Source organism: Anas platyrhynchos, chromosome 6 (assembly GCF_047663525.1).
Source record: "Anas platyrhynchos isolate ZD024472 breed Pekin duck chromosome 6, IASCAAS_PekinDuck_T2T, whole genome shotgun sequence".
In the NCBI taxonomy this organism is placed as follows: Eukaryota; Metazoa; Chordata; class Aves; order Anseriformes; family Anatidae; genus Anas; species Anas platyrhynchos.
Genome location: NC_092592.1, coordinates 40,801,548 through 40,814,805, shown reverse-complemented (window position 1 = coordinate 40,814,805; position 13,258 = coordinate 40,801,548). Strand labels below are relative to the sequence as shown.

The window sequence follows — 13,258 nt, the reverse complement described above, 5'->3', positions numbered from 1 at the left end:
GGTATTAGCTTAATTGCTTCGTTAATTGCCTCATTTTCATAGAGAAGAGAGCTTTTATCATAGGATGTGACACCAGCCTTTCCCCTTGAAACATCAGGGCCCTCCCCACAAGGTGCCAGGAGCCAACAGCTCCCATTGAAATCAATTATGGTCAAGTCAATGGAACCGAGAGTACTTAAAGTCATTCAGGAAGCACTCAGGGCTTGGTAAAATGATGGCATTGTGTAATTTAATTAGTACAGTTAGATAATTTCATTCTTTCAAGCAGGAATAAAAAAAACTTTGATTTTCCAAGGCAATTTAGAAAACATAACTTCAAACCACTCTATTCTTTATAACTCAGAACATATTTATTTTATGGCTTCTACATTAGAGGCCATTAGAATGGATTTTCATGTAATGCTTTAAGTTTATTTAGGATGTACATTAGCCACCCTTTCATTCTGATGTATTAAATCAATGTATCTGGTAGTGTATGTTTAGAGAAGAAAGTACTTACACTGCAGGATATTTCTCCAGTATCAATAGATCAGTTGGTTATAAATTATTTTAATATCCTATTCATAAAAATAAAATACTCTATGTGGGCAAAAAATAACAACCTGAAGTCTGAGAGTCCAAGGAGCTAAATAAAGGGTATGCAACGCTGCATTGCCTAGGGGAGCAGCACCCGGTCTGTCGGCCAGCCCAGTCTCCTTGGTCTGCCAGGACACAGCTGGTGCTGCACCAGCCCTGTGGTGGGGAGGTTTTGCAGGATGTTCACTGAAGCATGGCTACAGTGCCATGCTTTCACTTACATTTTGTTGTTGTTGTTGATGGTGGTTGGTTGGTTTGGTTTGGTTTGGCTTTTTTAGGATTTGTACAATAGTCAAATGAGAATTACTTCGAAGGAACATTAATGAGTTTATCCTGAGCCACTGCATACCAAAAAGAAAAGCATAGCAAACCCAAAAAGATGATAGCATCAAATAAGTACTGAAACAAGACCCTTAATACAGCTCACAGGAGTATGGATGTTACATTTGTTCCCCTGCTCTTGGGAATGACAGCAATAGTTAAGAGAGACAGTCCTGCAAATCAGCTGTGCTGCACTCAAAAGGGTGAGTGAATTTCAGGGCAAGCATCCAAGCTGCCAGTGAGGGAGAAATTGTTCTAAAATCCAGAAAGTGGTGGTGGCATGCCAGGTTTTCATGCAAAGACTTCCCCCTTCCTTCCTGCAGGGAGTTCTCCTGTTTTTCAAGGAACGTGATCCGTTTTAACATCCCCAACCAGTTTCACGGCCCATTGGATGTATATGCTGAAGCCACAGGGATGTAGCCTTTGAGAGCCTAACTGTTGTACCTGAGACTCAAACGGTTTGACTAGATGACCAGCATACATGACGATCCAGCAAGGAGCAGATGAGCAATGAAGGGAAGGAACCCCAGTAACCACCAAAGGAGGAGCATCACCGCTTCACTTGTCCTGGGGGAAACCCACAGACGGGGGGACACAGAGAGAAAGAAACTCCCTGAACACCTTGCAGAGTGATGGGGGTCATCACCACCAGGTTATAGGACTCTAAACTACAGGATGCAGAGGAAATAGCATTTTGGAATTGCATAAAGCTTATTATGGGATGTTTGCAGGAATGAGCAAAGGCAGGGAAAGGGAGGGTTGAAAGTGAATCAGTGAGGAACAAATGGTGGGGAAACGGAGGGGAAAGGGGCTAATAGGCCCTGTTGTAGACCAAGAAACGAATACATTAGGTAGAATTACCCTAATGCAGCTGGTAACTAAAGGCTTGTTCTTCATATCTGAAAGATGAGCAATATTAATAGGTACTGAGAGACATAAAAAGTTCCATACAAAACATCCTAGAAAGTTTTAAAAAAACATTTTGACATCACTATTAGCAGATAGAAAACGCATTTGAAGCAAGCTGAAAAAAATTGGTTGCTTATCCTCATGCATTTAATGCAGTTCAGCATCGATGTTCATTTTTCTGCTATCAATAACATCAGTGTTATTAAAAACATAGATACAGATAGCAACACATACCAGTCTGCGAATTTCTCTCTCACACTCCCTCTTAATTCTGCTGATTTCCTCTTGATGCAGGTGATACACGCTCCTTATCTCTGCTGCTTTAATTTTGTCAGCTTGGATGACCATAGTTAAAGCCTCTTCCACTTGTTTCTTAGCCCCCTTAAGTTCTGAAATTTCTTGCTGCATTTTTATTTTCTCAACTTCAAACCCCTTCTTGGCCTCCTCCTTTGCCTCTGAAAGCAGCACGGTTTTCACCTTGTCAGGAGCCCCATCACGTACAGCATTGAGAAGGGCCTGTAGTCTCTGGATTTCATTATCTTTAATTTTTATTACTCTAAGTAGTTCAGCTTCGTGCTGCCTCAGAAGTGCTTCTCGAACAGCTTGGAGCTCCTTCATTTTCTCTTCATGAAGTTTGACTTTGAGCTCTGTTACCACCACTGTACTTTTATGCTGTTCGTGTTCTTTGATCTGCTTAACTTCCTGATTTTTCTCTCTTTCCAACTTGCTGACCTACATGGGAAGTCAAAAAAGAGCAGTGTTTTTATCAACAAAATTATTGCCGCAAATTATGAGATAATCTAAAAATGGCATGGATCACTTTACTACGTCAGAATTCAGTGTTGTATGATTGTGCCTTAGAAAGAAAGGCCTGCCCGATGTCGTAGTGAATGTACCTGTGAGGTTACACTTGTGCACACATCAGAAGGGCTTGCAAAGTTGGCAGGATGTCAGCAGTGCTGTCCTGGGGTACAAATGAGAGCCACGTGTGTCAGGGGAAAATACAACCCACCTCAGCTTGTTATTGAAGTGGATGTGGCATAGTGGCAGGCATTGCACTAGAAAATATTCCCAGCATGTATTTGCAGTAGCATTTAAAGTGTTTGCATAACTATCTCCTTTGAGCAGGCTTGTTCAGAGGCAGGGAGTGCACATCAATGCTCTCTATCTTTTCTGCCCTAGGATGTTTATCAGAGCAGCCAGTGCATATATTTAAATGCTAAGATTAAGAAGTGGATATTCACAACATTATAATTACTTACTGAAGTGTTTATTGGGGGAAAAAAAGTTCAGGTCAATTATTTTTAGTAAAGATGGGTTTTTTTGTTTGTTTGTTTGTTTGTTTTTCCTATGATGACACAGGAACATTTTCTTGCTAAGAACATGACTAAATCTCTTTCCCATATGAGAGCACTCTACAGAACCAAACACTGCAGGCGTAAAGAAAAAAACCTGTGACATTACAGAGAACTGGGATAATTCTTCCAAAGAAAAGGTGATCTGTGAAAAGAGGAAAAAGAATCCTGACAACCCTATAGAAAAGACATTTCTTCCACTAGAAATCAGCATAAGTAGAAATACCTGTATATTTAGAAAAAGAGAAACAAAATCATATCATTGCCACTTTGGAAATTACTGATATTGAGGATGAATCTAGGCACCAATAATGATTTTTAGTATCACATCCTATTTTTATAAACAAATACTAAGCATTTGAAATTTCATAGACTTTAATTTGACCAATTTAGTGACCTAGATCCACTAGTGAACACGTTAAGTATCATAAACTTATGCAAGAAGCACAAAACCCAAGTGAGCTAAGCATTAATATCCAAACTCTACATGAAGTATATGCTCAGAAAGAAGACTGACATGTCTGTAACAAGTGCTATAAACAGAATAATGTTTAAGATAATACACACTCCGGAAATAGCCAGCACCTTATAGAGGAAGTCTGAGTCTATTTTTCAGCTGGTATCTGCAGGTCTCATACCACATCCCCTAAAGAATATGCAAGAAACCAGATGCTAAGCCATTATTTTGGCACACTCAGGCACACAGATCCGAATTGTGCTGTATGCATGTGCATATGCAAGGCATAAAAAGCTCTGTGAGAGCTACTGGGAAGCACAAAACAACTGCATTTTATCAGATGCTTTTTCAGCAATAAATTATGCATTACAAATAACAAAATGTATCTGACCACAGAAGGGTAAAAAGATATTTCAATTTAAAACTAGGAAGTCAAGAAAAGCTATGATGAGAAGCCTTGTATCTAAAACGACTGGGAAAGGTTGAGGGGAGGAAAATAGGGTCCACAGTCTTAAAGCTGTAAACTCTGATTCACAGTAAAATTATTAATAGATATTATACTAAAATATGCGTGTGTGTGTATGTGTATAAGTGTATATACACAAGCACAGACACCACCTTTGGAAGCTTCCTTAAAAATTAGAATCATGGTCTACAGTGCCAAATTATAATGCAAGTTAATGGAAAACTACAGGATGTAATTCTGTCCCTGGCATCATAATGCATTTCTCTATTAGGGCTCCGGAGCAACCAAAAAGAAAAAAAGTTTATCAGTGGAAACTAATTAGGGATTATTGAAGAACAAATAACATCGCCCTGCCCTTGCTGAGAAAGGTGCTGAGGGTTGTGGAAGAGGCAGCCCAGAGGCCTGGCAGGGCTGCTGGCGGTCTGAAGGACTTTGAGCACAACCTCCAAATGAAATTAGCCTCAGTGTGAAAGAGAAGAACCAGCAAAGGGAACTTCTGACCACCACCGAGTTGTATTCAAAGTCCTCATGGTACCCATCCTCCTAACCAGGTAAGTACTTACTAGGAAAATTTCTAGCGTGAGAAACAAAAAGGGTGCACAGCTCCAGCCCAGCGCCATGGCCATGCCCCCTGTTTCGAGCAGCTGTGTGCTCTCCCAGGTCTCCTGCTGGCATGAAGCTACGTGGTTTTTGGGCTTCGTTTCCTCCCTGATCACAAGAGCAAGCGTGCAAACCGCTGCTGCCCGGCACCTATAACCTTGTGCCCCTGGGTTTACAGATGGGGCGCGTTTTGCTTGAAATACAAGGGGGACAGTTTAAAACACGACATGAAGGGGCTCTATTGTTTTACACAGAAGGCTAGTCCCTGTAGCTCACATGCTTCACCCCAAGGATTTATTTCTGAAGTTGGGTACAAGTTGACTACGTGTGGGGCAGCAGGCAAAGAGAGGTGGGAGCAAGACAGCGCAGGTTGCCTTCATTTTAATCACTGCGGGAGGGAAAGGAGAGGAGAGGAAGACACACACCTTACTCTTCTCCTGCTGGAGCTCGATCTGGATGTCGGTGAGCTTCGCCCTGAGCTCCTCGTTGGCAGCCTGCAGGGCGGCCAAGGCGTCGGGCCGCTCTCCCCGGGCGCGGCTGCTGGTGCCCTTCCTCGACATGGTGAGGCGGCGAGGCGGGGTGCTGGCGCAGGCCCCGCCGTCCCGGCGCTGCGGCTGCTCCTCCTTGCCGCGCCCCGCTACATCTTCTCACTCGCCTGCAGGGAGGGAAGCAGAGGAGAGCCGTGAGCAGGCTGCTGTCACTGCCGAGAGCACGGCTGGGTGTCACTGCCCAGAGCACGGCTGGGTGTCACTGCCAGCAGCACGGCCAGGATTCAGCATCTTCCACAGGACTTGAGGTGTTCCACTCAGAAGCACCACACCGCTTCCCCACAACTGCCTTTCATGCAGATCAGCTGGTTTATAGAAAACAAACACTTCTGATGGAGGCTGCTTCACCATTTCGTTGCCACACAAAATTAAGAGAGGTCAAGTCAGACAGCATCCTGCTCATTACCACCTGAGCAGTGCTTTAAAGGTACAAAAAAAAGAAAAAAATAATAAAAACATGAGTATTAAAGTCATTTTTTACTCCTCTAACCATCACTGCACCTGGAAGGAGGAGCAGCAGACAGCTGGATACTCTGGGAAGCATGAGGTACAGCTAAAGTGGCCCTCCCTGACCTGAAGCAAGGGCTGGACAGAGCTCAGCTGCAAAAATATTTTGGTTTATGCCTGTCCAGAGCATAAGATTTAAATCATAAACTATAAACATTTTTCATCTCTTCATCTGCACTTGGATTTACACAGACCAGAGGCTACAGACATTCTGGAGGGACTTCCTAGTCCCATCCCCTGGCACCATCATGGCTCGCAGACAGCTACAGCAGAGAAAAGCACTTTCAGTGCAGGCAGAAAGACTTTATGATCTTCAAAAAAAGTTTAACAGAAAAAAAAAAAAAAAAAAAAGAAAAAAAAAAGGTTTGTTTTCCTCCAAATAATTTCAAGAAATTCATAGTAAAAGTAATACAAATAGTAAGAAGATACAGAAGCAAGCAGAGGTTATATAAAGGCAACAGGAGCTGTCCATGCCAGCATTTGTGGTGTATCATCAAAACAACAACTTGTATCTATACATGTTTACCTAAGTCTGGTAACAATGTAGTAGTTTTATTTACACTAAAAGTTTTTTTTTTTTTACTAAATCTAAATAAACAGAACTGAGAATCCAATTCTTCTATTAAACAGGGAAGAGCTGGACAAAGTGGATCCATCTTCACAGAATTTATCCATTTATATTGTTTGTGCTCTGTGTCAACCCACTAATCCCAACACTCTCATAAACAACACAGCATACACAAGTTCTGCAATGACAACTTCAGATTTGTCAACAAAACACCTGCTATAACAATAAATACAGTTCTAAAACTACATTCCAGAATTATTTAACTGAGACAAGAATAAACAACAATGAATGCCCTGGAATTGATAAACGTATAAAACTAAACTAAAATAAAAGTATAAAACTGCCAGATGTAGATGGCATAAGACAACACAAACTCATTCCAAAGAATTTGTAGTCTGAGATGAAGGCAGATGAAGGTAGGGAGAAACGTGATTTTTTTAATATATGTTAATGCCATTTTTATTGCTGCATCCATCCTATGATTCAGAAAATTCTATGAGAGTTCTATGTAAAAGTAAATAATTAGCCTATTAATCAACTCAAGTGAAATTCCCATGTTCTGTGGGTTGCATGCACAGAGGTGAACGTGACTGACATTATCACAGTTTGTCCTTGCTTCATTTGACTCATTCCTCTCAGCTGTTGATGCAGACTGACAGTCCATTAACGTTTTGTACTTGATCACTACGTGCTGAACAAGTCATACAGGCTGCTGCCAGTTCTTCCTCTGGTCAGTACTTCATTCATTGCTTATTGATAGTATGAACAGATTTAATTTAATAGAAACATAAGGATAACAAGAAATTCTGCACGAAAATGCCATGTCCTAGAGGCTTCGTTTGGCACTAGAGCAGTGGAACAGGAGTGCCATCCTAAAATACACTTGTTCCCTCAATGTTTCTTTCATAATTTGTATAATTCCAGGAATTTTTCTTATAGAAAAATACTTTGTCAAAGCACTATGGGAGAAAAAAAAACATCAGCAGCACAAGCTCCTTTGTAATTATACCATGCAATTTTCCAGTCTGTAGATTATGGGCTATGGGTGTGAAAATCCAGTTCGTTCACATTTAAAGGATAAACAGCAACACGCATGCAAAGAAAGTTGTCTCTGCTTCTCTGGGCAAAACTGACTCAACTGTCATTTTTAATTGGTAAGTTATCAGTGAAAAATAGGAGTGATTAATCAGTGATTAATGGGAGTGAAATTAATGGGAGAAGTGGCTGGATTTGGGGAGTAACTGTGCAAAGCTGCTGAGAGATGGGAAGAAGAGACTTGGAGAAACATGGTTGTTTCTTTCTGTGGTGCTTGCCTTTGTAGCCTTGAAGTTTCTATAGAAAAAAATGTGTTTGGTCATTCAAAGAAATGAAAATAAATAAAAATTTACAGACGTAGCCTGAAAAATCCCTAAGGAGAATGCAAAGATGTTCTTAGTGTTTAAAATTCATGCTTCTTTGTATAAGAAGATGCAATGCATTAGCAATTACCCTACAAAAGAGGCTTCTTATAGAAAAAAAAAAATGGGGCAGTCTGTAGCCACAGGCACTGAATTCTCCTGCGATGAATGAAGCATTTGTGCATATTACAATGATTTTCTTAAACAATATGTTGTAATGATAGATGTAGTAGGTGGAGTCTGGTTATTTCACAACCTGAGGAAATGAGAAGCAACACAATACAAGCTTTTAATTGCTAATATGTAAATGTTAGAGAACTAATCAGAGAACTAATAAATATAATGATACAGCAATTTGTCAGAATAATTTAAATTAGAATGGTTATTTTCAACAGGCAACAGCTACAGGATTTTTCTTTGTTTACAGAAAACACAAGCAAGGAACTCAAACAGGAAACTAATCTGAAAGACAAAAAAGTAATGAGAGGTATGTTGGGAGGAGCACAAGCCCAGCAGCTGATTTTCTGGGAGACTGTGCAGTAACAATGCAAAGCACCCAGATACCCTGCACACACACCAGCTATTTCACCAGCACGTGCTGGTGTTGGCTCAGAGCCTCTGGGGAGCACCACAGGGAGAAGCCCACCATCCTGGCACAGCCTTGCATGGGCAGGGGCCAAGGGGTTTCTAAGCACAGCTCACTTGATGGGAACTCTGTCTGAGATAGGATTAGTGGCACTAACGTGTCCTCATGCTTCCAGAGTTTGAGCTTTTCATTTTTGTTGAAAATATTACTGAGGTTTTCCTGTATGAGTCAACACATTTCGTACCAAGCATCTGCCTAAGTATGTTTTTTCTCTACTAAAAACAGAACAAAACAAAACAACAACAAAAAACACAGATAAAATAGCATATTCCAGGGAAGAAAGGCTTGTATTGCAACATTTGCTTTAAGTGTGTCTACAAAACCGTTGAAGATAAAGTATAAAAGCAGCCCAGGTCTGGAAAACTGGAGGCCTGTCAGAGGCCCCAGGAGCCCAGCTTCAGCCAAGCTTTGCCAGAACAGGCTGCTAACACCCAGCACCCATTCCCCAGAAAGCAGGCCCAGGAGAATTTCTCCTCTGACAGCTCTGCTGCAGCTCATGTAAACATGCCCATGTCAAATCCCAGGTGAGAATGGAAAGGGACAGAGCAAACTTTCAGGTCCTATGGACTCCCATCAGTTCAGCGTGGGCAAGGGGTCCAGCATCAGGAGCATCCTCCAAACTGGGATGCTAAAGCTTTAATGAGATTTTCTTAGAGAAAAATCAGCTCCCTTGCCAGTACTTAAAGTAATAAGCTTGATTCAAAAAGAACCACACAGAAATTAGCTGAGGACTATTTTAATTAAGTCTTTAAAGCTGAAAAAAGGACATAATGATAAAACTTGAATGTAGCCAAGAAAAACATCCAAGGATTAAGAGATCTGGATAATAGGAATTTGATCAGCCTTGGTAACGATCTGTCAGCAGAATGTACTACTACAGTGAGAGCTGCAGAACAATAGGAAGGCTGCCCTGCACACCACGCTTCCAAGCTCAAAACCTGGTGGGGAAGGTTTCTCAGAGGAAGACACACGAGACAAAGAGCGCATTTCTCCTGTCCCAAAGTCAGAATGGGCTGCATTAGTTGCAGATGTACTCATCAAACAGTGAAGTGGAAGGGGCCTGCAGAGGAGGGGGTTGTGGTAGCATCTCCATGTGCTGTTAGAAATCAGCAGGCAAGGAGTGGCAGTACCCGCCAGTGATGCTACAACTGCTTTTATTCCTGGATGTATCGGACCTCAGACCCTGCTGCTGGGTGCCCTGCACATCCCTTCTGAAATGTAAAAGGCAGATACTGGATAAAGACAGAGGGGGAAGTGCTCCTTGCCCTGCTGGGGCATGGGGGCTCACGGTCCCCTCCCTGCAAGGCAGGGACCAACCCACCCCTTTGGCTACAAACCCGAATCCTTACCCTTCCCGGAGAAAGGGGAGAGGAGGGATGGGAAATCAGCCTAGGGCTGTGGACTGGGAGCTCCAGTGTTACTAAATGCTCACTTTAATTATTTACTTTTGTCTAATTCTATGCAAATTAATGAATGATTAGTGAGTGATGCAAAGATTTTAGATTGTCTATACTCATGAAACTCCACTGGGTTTCAAAGACATTAGTTTTAAAGACAAGAAGCGCTCAGGCTCTTGAGCTTCTAAACATAAAAAGATTAAAACGCAGTTTGAATGATATTTACTATTATTGACAAGGTTCATTTATCTCTGGAAAACCAAGAAACATAACCTGAGTTGCTGCTTACCTGCAAGAACATTGATTTTGAAGGCAGAGCAGAAAAAAAAAAAAAAATCGTTATTAGTATTTACACCAGACTTTGTGTCAGAGAGAACAAAAGCATCAATAAGCACGTTACCCAAACCATTCATTTATCACTGCTTTTCTGTGCCGAAGAGAACCGCAGGAAGAATAAACAAAAGACATACAGGCACCGAGCACGTACTCACTGCCACACAGCCTGTAATTTACTCCCTGGGAGCAGCCCAGTTCGGGAGGCATTGTCCTCTGCTGCTCCGCATCTCCTCGGGAGGTTTCAGCCCCTCCATCGAGCAGTTTGCCTTCTGTTTGCTGCCCAGCCCCACGCTCTCTCAGGCAGTGCTAGGTTCTGATTTGGGGTGAGAAGGGAGCACTGCCACGGGTGCAGGAGGCAGCAGGAGCTGTCTGCCCTGCACGACCCTGCGAGCTGCGGGCTCCCGGCCCTTGGGTGGCACATCTTCTCCTAGCTGGGACATGACAGGGGATAAAAATGCTGCCAAGGATGGGCACAAACCATGGAGGAAAAGTGGATCCCAGCTCTGTTCTCCCCCTCGGGAGAAGCTCCTGTGGCTGCAGGTGTCCCATGGCCAGCAGATCACAGAAATGACTGCAGAATCGGCTCGGTTCGGGGCTCCTGGCCACAACCCCTCAGAGAGTCAGGTCGATGGACGCAGCATAATGCATCACAGGAGAAAACCTCAAGGCAATGGTCTTATTTTCAAGAACTGGTGAGAGGCACAGAGGATGCTTCGAGCCCTACAGATCAGAGTGGGATTTACATGGTTTAGAACCATTCGTCCTTTTGGCGTATGCTGAATTGTTTTTCCGAGGGATAATAGTGGGAAAACAGACTGGGCAGAGTAAGGCAGCTTTCCAGTGGCAACCATGAGCTTCTGTGCCTGCAATGAATCAAGCATCATTGTTGTAAAGCATGAAAGTAGTTATTTGTATTTCAAAAAAAGTCATGGTCTTGTAATGCTGAACAGTGGTGTCTGTTGGTGCATGCCTGTGCACACATGAGCCATCTGGGGGCTGGTGGACAAACGCCAGCCTTAAACGAATACTTCTCCCAAATGCTGTGAGAAAAAATATTCATAAAAAATATTTCCCAGCCAACATCGTTGTACTTACACAGAACTCAGCAGAGAGTTTGTCGTGCTGGAGAAGGGGTGCAAATCAGGCAGACATGGCTTTCCCTGCCACCCCGCTCTGACAGCTGGCTGAAGCGTGGTGCACCCAAAAAGCTAACGCTGAGGTGCCAACCCCCAGCAAACAGCCCAGCTCAGGGGGATACTGTCTGCACAGTCCTGGGCAGTAACGGGCAAAAAACACATTTCTGATACATGAGGTATGTCGCCCTTGAATTTTATTTTATTTTTCAATTAGTTCTGTAGAGGGGAATCTGTGAGGCATTTTAGTAGTAATGTCTTCACATTTCTGATACAGGGAGAATATATTATGGATATATGAATACGATTCCTGGTATGTTTGATATTGAAAATAGCATCAATTATGCATCGTAAGGTGTCTTTAGCAGGGCTCATCATTCTTTTTGCCTCCTGACTTGTAGTTCAGACATCAAGGCTAATTGGAAAATACATTTTCTAGTTAACGGTTTCTGAAACCAGAGTTTCACCGCACTTGAATTAAATTGAGTGCTACCAGAGTACCAGTATCTTAAACAAAACAGCTTAAACAAAACACTGTTCTTACAAATACTGGACATTTGAAATATATGATACGAGCTTGAGAAAATGCTGTTCTTTTTCTGTTTTGAAAAGCTATTATAACTAAAGGCTTTATACAATCCCTTTTCAGTCTCTGGCACACCTCAGAATATTGTAATAGAAAGAAAATGCAATATGCAAATACAAAATGTAACTCAGCCATAGACAGGTATGTTTGATATGGTTGAGTTCCCACTTCCTCATATGGGGAAGCTCTTCTTGAGTAATCTCAGTTTTTCACTTGGGATTTCAACAGTTTATAAATCTGAATAAAAGAAAATTAATTGGCTGTCCTCTGAAAGGTGGTTTCATGCTGGGTCAAAGTGCTGGTTTTGTGATGATTTTTTATGCCTCAGAGATAATAGTTTACTGTGCAACTCTCTCATGATTAAAAAACAGTTAAAAGTAGTTAAAATTGAAAACCAAATATTATACTAAATTGAAAAAAAAAAAAAATGTTAATGCAGTTTGACATGACAAAGCTGCCATGGCTGTGCTTGCAAGATAACCTTCAGAACGTGAACTCTGCCATCAAGCAGAAAAGGGTTCAAGCCTTGCTAGCCTATGCATGGGAACACCCCAGCAGCGATATCTATGACAGAACCAAACTCCACACGAGCTGGCACTCACTCCTAGGGTGGTTTGCTGTCCCGCCAGCCCAGGCTGACCTTATCCCTATCCCAGGAGGATGGTACAGCCCCAGCAGGATGGCATCGTGCTGCATGGAGGGCAGGGTCACCCTGGGCTCGCCAGACTTGGGAAGGGAGGGATTAAGGAGGAGGAAGGGAGTATGTTTTGATGTGATACTCAGACCTTATTCTGGTTTTGGACTGTGCTTTGCCAAGTTTCAGTAGTGAAACCAGCATAGGAAGTGAATGATAGACCATTTTTAAAAGGGAACCCATGTCAAGTCTCATTTCTTTCAATCCCCAGTTTTAGCAGAAGCAACGGGTACCAAGAAGAAACTAGAGCACTTTCCAGAGTTCACAGATCCCTGGGTATCCCATGCAACCTTAATTTAGCACTACTATGAACATACATATATTATATATACTTACATACATATATTTATATATATATTTAGAAATATATAATCAAACTTATCTCTGTTTGTTTGTTTGTTTTTAAGACCAAATGCAGTTATCTCAACTTCCAATATTTGTCTCAACCACACTTTTGCTGAGAAAGTTTCAGACTTAAAACAAAATGTGCATAAAATCTGGCAGAAGACAGCAAAGTAAAACTCAAGCACACGGGGCACAAATTCAGGATGCAGAAGACTTAAATTCAGGGCCCTACTTCTAACCAACTGCTGTACTGACTGGGAAACATCATCTTGTCTTGAAGATTTCCACTCTGAAAAGAGCTGGTGTACGCTTCTGTATGCCAGCAAGACTCTTGTGGACTACCCATGTGCACCTACTGAGTGCACATACTTATCAACAGTTAGCTGTTCTAGGGTAAACCGCAGTTTTCATAGGGAA

At 42.1% G+C, this 13,258-nt stretch overlaps 1 protein-coding gene across 16 annotated transcripts in view; it reads right to left on the bottom strand.

The window, feature by feature from the left end:
• The window catches only part of JAKMIP3 (Janus kinase and microtubule interacting protein 3), an 87,218-nt gene that overhangs the window by 45,839 nt on the left and 28,121 nt on the right, over positions 1-13,258 (bottom strand). For all 16 annotated transcript variants that reach the window (XM_072039937.1, XM_072039938.1, XM_072039942.1 and 13 more), the window contains 2 exons: positions 5,110-5,339; positions 2,041-2,538 (listed from right to left, as the gene is read on the bottom strand). In XM_072039937.1, the coding sequence (XP_071896038.1) occupies positions 2,041-2,538; positions 5,110-5,244 (633 nt within the window). In that variant the 5' untranslated portion in view covers positions 5,245-5,339. The remainder of the gene's footprint in view (positions 1-2,040; positions 2,539-5,109; positions 5,340-13,258) is intronic.